This window comes from Alligator sinensis, unplaced genomic scaffold (assembly GCF_000455745.1).
Source record: "Alligator sinensis unplaced genomic scaffold, ASM45574v1 scaffold1398_1, whole genome shotgun sequence".
Taxonomy (NCBI): Eukaryota; Metazoa; Chordata; order Crocodylia; family Alligatoridae; genus Alligator; species Alligator sinensis.
The window spans coordinates 764,266-771,327 of NW_005842417.1; the positions used below are offsets into that span (position 1 = coordinate 764,266).

At 49.8% G+C, this 7,062-nt stretch overlaps 1 protein-coding gene across 1 annotated transcript in view; it reads right to left on the bottom strand.

Moving 5' to 3' along the window:
* WNT3A (Wnt family member 3A) overlaps window positions 1-6,349 on the bottom strand; it is an 89,320-nt gene extending 82,971 nt beyond the window's left edge. The window contains exon 1 of the mRNA XM_006030073.1: window positions 6,279-6,349. Within this exon, the coding sequence (XP_006030135.1) occupies window positions 6,279-6,349 (71 nt within the window). The remainder of the gene's footprint in view (window positions 1-6,278) is intronic.
* Between the last annotated feature and the right edge of the window lie 713 nt (window positions 6,350-7,062).

The window sequence follows — 7,062 nt, forward strand, 5'->3', positions numbered from 1 at the left end:
GCACACTGAATGGTACACTTGCACACTGAACAGGTGTTTGCACACCAAACGCTGCATGGCACCCTTGTTGGAAATCATATGGTGAAGGCAGCTGGCAAAGCAGGGCCCTGACCTGACAGCTAGGCCTTCCTGGTGTGGCTGCAGACATAGTCATCACCCTTGGGGACTTTTTATGAACAGGGACTGCTTTGCCCATTGCCGCAGCCCCTTCTAGAGCAGAACACAGCAGCTATTTAACCACAGGCAGAAACACTCCTGGACAGCACCCAAAATGAAGGCCATGATCATCCCCAGGGGCACGTCAAAGCCCTCGGCTGAGATGAATGGAGCTGAGCTCAAACAGGTGAATGCAATACATCGTTCGGTGCTCTAGAGATGGCTAAAGGGCTCTTATGCCAACAAACACCACTCCCGCTGTTCCCTGAGTGACTTTCCAGCCCTCCATGCCTCCTGACTCACCAGCCAGAGAGCAATTATCACTCAATGTGCCCAGTTCAAAGCCTAAATGCAGATCATCTTTAAGGCACGGCCCACACTGAGATGAAATCTGCACCTATAGAGTTGCAATGAAAGAATAACCCAGCCGTCTTTCTAGAACGAGGGCCTGACCAGATAACACCTGAACCCTGTATAGATGCAGAACAGCTCTGCTGAACTAAGGAGTCGTGCCTGAACCAGGCACGGAGAAGTGAAAGCCACCACCGTGTCCTATCATCCCCATTTCTGCAGTGATGCAGTGCATGTCAAAATCCCAGGGCTGAATTTGCATTACTCAGACCTAAGATGTGGCAGAAGTGGCAGTTGTTAGCGATTCCACCATGCAATGGCATATTCTCATGCAAAACTTGCCAATGGCAGGATATAGAAAAAAGGCGTGCTTGGCAGGCTGGATAAAACCTCTTCATGGGCCCGGTCAGGCCTGTGGACTGCAGGTTGTCAACCCAGGATGGATGTGTGCAGCAGTCCCCAGACGGCATCTCCCTGTGTAATACTCAGCTATACAACCATGCTGCCTCTTCTCTCCTGTGAGCTGAGCCTTTACGACTCTGCTCTCTCCAGAAAAGACATGGCCATCTTGTACCCAGAACGACAGAGGAGGCAAACGCTTCGTACTCTTTTCCCTACCCCTTTCTGGTTTGGTTTTGCTCTCCTCGCCGAAAAGAAAGAGCTTTCCAGCTAAAAGTCTGTACGCATTTAATGCCACCTTCTGCTTTCCCACCCACATTTCCCACCTCCCCTAGCACTGGCTGATGCATTAGCAGCCTCTGATCTCCTCGATATTCAGATTCAATATATAAGAGCTCAGTGTCCATTGCTGTTATTGGTTTTTCCTTAAAGCAGTGGTTTTCAATCTTTTTTTTTAATTTTGTGGAGCCCTAAAAAAAATGTGAATGGAGGGGCAGACCCCTTTGAACTGTAAGTGTGGGTAGGCACATGCTTTTGATTGATCACAGTCACTTTTTGCAGACTCTTTAGGGATCCTTGGACCACAGGTTGAAAACCACTGTCCTAAAGCAATCCTTCAGGCCTCTCCAAGACCTCCTGATGCCCCTCCATCACCTTCAGCCCAAATAACACATTAGATCACTAATGGGGTTTTAAAAATCTAATTTGCACCACACCTGCTGTTGGCTGCCCCTTTGCACTTCACACACCTGAGGCAGTGGATCTGGGCTGGGGAGCTCCACTTTTGCTCGTGGGCTCCGGGTGCTATAGTGCCTGGATACAACAGCAATGCAAGGGATGGTTACATTTGTGCATGAAATGATCCTTTAGGCATTTTTAGTTCCAGGGGACACGTGCCCTGGAAATACAGAAACCTAGAGAGCCTATCCTGTGCCTGGGCCACTAGGGTAAAAGCCTACTACTGCTGCTCGTCAGTGGAGTGACTCTTCCAGCACCAGCACAAGAATTCAGGGCTGCGTCACTGAAGGAGCAATGGCACGGGGTCGTCCCTGCACAGGCTCACGGGATAATGCTGAGCTCACTTCAAAATCCTGGGAGCAGCCCCACAGAAAAGGGCAGTGCCTTTGACTAAAACATAAAACCCAAAAGAACAAGTTGTGCCAGAGTCTAATCTAGTCCCTTCACAGAAATTATATGGGGGGAGAGGGGGGAATAAAGGAAGCTTTGCCCATAATCAATGGCCAGTTCAAAGCATACGTCAGAAACGCTGGTTCAGTCCTACTTGTTTTTTTTCTTTACTGAGCAGGTCCCTGACACACTTGGCATCGCTTTTGGAGCAGTTTTCTTTTGCATCCGTGCCCCTATTTCTGCAGAGGTGTTTTGATATTATGGTGATGAGAGCCGTTTAAGTAGAGAGATCAAACAGTGGAGGGATTTCTTTTTAGTGGGCTATTAAAACAAACACCACGGAACATACACAGCCCTGGAGGCACACTTATGGTCCCAGATAGCTTTCGCCTTGGCGAAGGATAATTAAACAACGCTGGTGTATGTACAGGGGAATGAATTTTGCTCTAGATTTGGGGGTTTATGTGCAGATCTTCATCCCATATTGCCCATCCTACCCATTCAGTGCTATGCGGCTAGTCATCTTTCGTTCACCTCTATACCACGGATGTGAGATGCGTCTGAGGGCCCTGCTACATGTTTAAATTCAAGCTGGCTAGAAACCAGCTACAGAGGTGTTACACATTGTCATGCCCTGACTTTCTAGCTGGTTGACTCTTTTATGGCTAGCCAGATAGTAATTTTTCTCTCGTGATTATTATTTTGCATGTGCCGCCTGTGGCGGACCTAAGTTTATTGTGCGATTGAGCAGTGACTCACGTAATATATGTAATGTGTCACAGGGGCCTAAGAAGCAGCTGTCTGAGACCTAATGTGGAGTGGGGGTGGGGGAAAGCTGGGATTTAGGACACCGGCATAACATCAACCCCCCGCCCAAATCTTCCTTGCAACTCTATGCCTGGTGCTGTCCTGCTGCACTTGCAAAGGGCACGTTGTACATCAAGACTGATGCACTTAAAAATCCTGCACTAGGGTCTGACACCTGCTACCTCAACCTTGCAAGAGAGATGGGGGGGAATGCAGCAGTGATTAAGCCCCCTTCTCCTTCCCCCGCCTGTTCCCAGCTCCTCCACCAGCCAGCAGCACGGCATGAAAGCAAAATGCACCCTGGTGGGGGAGAGAGAGAGCTCGGTGGGGAGCCTAACTTTGGGCTGCCACTGTTTTTTGATCCTGCTGGCTTTCCTCGGTGGAGATGCAGATCTTCCACCCACCTCCTGCCTTCTCCCCCACCTCCTTCCCCCTGGGTAGGTGACAAGGGAATATTTATGTTGGTGTCGGTGGAATGCATTTCCTTCTCCAATCAGGAATGCAAGAGAGTTTCTAATTATAAGTTATATCAGGGCTGGGAATAAAAGATCGCTTTTTAATGATTCCAGTCCAGGTGTTCAGGTTGCCTGTCTTATCAAGAACACATTTGCATTTTATTACCTTCCCCCCCACCCCTCCCATCCATCCAAATGAGTTTCCAGCTTCAGACATACCTGACATAGCTGAGCATGGTGCCTCTACCCTCCTCCCCACACACACACACACACACACACACACACACACACACACAATGATGCCTCTACCCACCTCTTCCCTATATGCCCCACACACACACACACACACACACACACACACACACACACACACACTGATGCCTCTACCCACCTCTTCCCTATATGCCCCCCCCCACACAAACATACACACACAAGGTGCCTTTACCTCCTCTCCTCCCCATATATACACACACACAGACCCCCCCACAGACACACATGGTGCCTCTACCCCTTCTCCTCCCCATGTGTGCGCGCGCGCGCACACACACACACACACACACACACACACACAGCCTCTACCATCCTCTCCTCCCCATATATACACACACATACTGCCCCCACAGACACACACGTGCCTCTACCCCCTCTCCTCCCCATATACATGTGCACACACACACATGCACACACTGCCTGTACCCCTTCTCCTCCCCTTATGCACACACATGCACAAACACGCGCACTGATGGCTGTACCACCTCTCCTCCCCATATGTGCATATGCACACACACACACACACACACACACACACAGATGCCTGTACTCCCTCTCCTTCCCATATGCACAACACACACACGAACACACACACTGATGCCTGTACCCCCTCTCCTCCCCATATGTGCACACGCACCCCCCCCCCTTCCTGGGGTCTTTCCTGAGCTGTGCCCTGGGTGGTTTGAAAGGGCAGGGAGATGGAGCGAGGGCAGGGCACTGGGCCCTCTCCTGCCCTAGCTGGATGCAGCCGGGCAGAGAGCAGGGCCTGGGCACGCTCTTGGAGGAAAGGGGCATTGGCTCAGCCAGAGGGGCAAGGGGCACAGGCTCAGCCAGAGCTCCCCGGACCTTCAGCGCTGGAGGCTGCAAGTGGGAGAGGAGCAGGGGAGCATGCCCGCTCTCTGCCCCATGGGGTCCCGCTCTCTGCCCCGGTGCCCAGCAGGTCCCCCCCAGCCCGGGGCAGTGCTGTCCTGATGTGCCCAAGAGGTGCTGAAGGCTGCCTTGTTTCCCCTTGCAATGAAGGGGGGCAGGAGCAGCAGTGCTCCGCGGAGCCCGAGCCCGTTGGGCGGGCACGTCTGACCCTGCAGCAGAGACCAGGTTTAACACCCAGGCCCCGGGGGGACACATTGGGGCAAGCCCTGGCCCAGCTAAGGGGGAGTCAGCGAGGGTGTGCAACACTTCCCTGCGCGTGGGTGTGCGTGTGCATGTGTGGGTGTGTATGCACGCGTGCGCCTCTTTGTGCATGCGTGTGTGCATTTGTGTGCATGCGTGTGTGTGTGCGTGCCCAGGCTCTGCCTCCCCTCCCCGGGAGCCCGGCCGCAGCAGCGCCCCCCCGGCCGGGGCTTCCCTCCTCCATCCGTGCCCGCCGCAGTAATTACACCGATGTGCACCGACTTGCCTCCCGGCCCCGCGCACTTCCACGGCCTGGTTTTTTTTCCTATTCCCTTTTGCTGAAATGCTCTTAAAGGTGCAACCCGCCCGCTGCCCCCCGGGCTCCCCCGAGAGCGCGGAGCCCGCGCGGCGTCTGTCCGCGGGTTACCCCGGGAGAGGCGCGCCGGGTCCGGCTCGGGCCCTGCGCCTGCAGCCGGCTGTCGGGGCCATCGCTGCCCCGGGACAACGGGCCTGATTCGGCTCTGAGAGCTGGGCCTGGGCCTGGGCCGGGTCTGATCCGTGTGTCTGTCGTCCGAGCGTGACCCAGAATATCATATCATATCATATCATATCATATCATATCATGCAATGACATGCAAGATATAATATAATATAATATAATATAATATAATGCAATGCAATGCAATGCAATGCAATGCCATATACTATGCTATACCGTACTATATATTATATTATACTGAAATGCAGTGTAATGAAATGCAATGCCATATGTCATACTACACTATACTGCAATACAGTGAAATACAATGCAGTGTAATAGCCTATATTATTCTATACTGCAATGGAATGAAATTTATACTATACTATACTATACTATACTATACTATACTATACTATACTGCAATGCAATGCAATGCAATGCAATATACGATAATTCAATACACTGTAGAGCAGAGCACAGCATAGTATAGTGTTATAATCCGCCCCAATCCCAGTCCCAACCAATTCCCTCTCCATTCCACTCCCACCCCGCTTCTTTCCCTTTACATAACCAGCTCAGGTTGTTCAATCTTGTCTTACCTACGGGGTTTTTTTTTTGGTTCTTGGGTTGTTGTTTTTTTTTTTAATTTTAATGTTCCTCAAAGCAAAGGGGAGCGATGTTTTTCATCCTTTCCCCCAGCTCCCTTCCACCTGACTAGCTCGAAAGCACCTTGAAATGCTCATGTCAACTTGTATCATTATCTCTTTAATTCGCTCCGTGCCTTTTGTTCCTCGCAGGAGAGGATCAAAGGACTTGAAGGGGCAAAAAAACCAACAACTAACTTTCGGATCTGCGTGTGTGCCTCTCGCCCGCGCTCTCCTCTACAGTAGGAGCAGGGGAGATCAGGTATAACCCAGTCAAAATAAACACAGGGATGTATAAATAAAAGAGGTGAAACGCGGATCCTGGAAAGTTTCTGGCGCTGGAGCAAGTCCGCTTCTCCCGCTCAGTGGCAGCGGATGGGGTCTATCGAGTCATCTCCCAGATCAGGAAAGCGCAGGAGGGGAAAATACCCTTTCAAACGAGGGGGGAAAAAGAAGAAGAAGAAAAATAAAACTTACCACCAGATTGGGTAACTTGACATCGCTTGACTCAACCCACAAAGAAACAGGAAATATCCAAAAGAGGCCATGGATGAAAAAAAAAATGTCCCTTTTTGTTGCCCTTTTTTTTTTTTTTTTTTTTTTTTTTTTTTTTTTTGGAAGGGGGAAACCAGAGTTGCCAAAACTTTTCTTTCTTCTGAGGTATGATGATGGATGTCAGTAATCAGAACAATAATAATACAAAATAATTAAAGAAAAGAAAAGAAAAGCCAAGTCTCAAGCCCAAGCCAGGTAAATCCTTTTTCTCTTCCTTCCTCTACTCCTCTCAAGCAAAAATCTCAAGAGAGGTTAAAAAAAAAAAAAAAAAACGCAAAAAAACCCTCTTCTCTCAGCCAAGACACTGAAGGCAAATATTAAAAAAAAAAAAAAAAAAGAAAAAGAAAAAAAAAAGTTTGAAGTAGCTCTCTTTAAAAGGACCCAATCAGCACTTATTGCCAAAGGGAGAATTCTGATGCTCCAGCTTCCTCTGTCAATCAGGAACGCTAAGGCAGGAATGAGCTAATTGCAAAGAGATAGTGTTTTAATAGTCATTAGGGGCACGTTGGCCCACAAGCCAGGGATAAAATGTAGCTTAAAAAAAAAAGGGTGGGTGGGGGGTGGAGAGGAAGATTTAAGGGGTATAAATAGACAGGGGGACCCCTGCGGATTTGGGTAGCTATAACAACCTGCCCGGATTTCACTCCCTGGGTGGAAGCGACTAAAAATGCAAGAAAAAAAATAAATCCATAAATGTGTGAAGTTT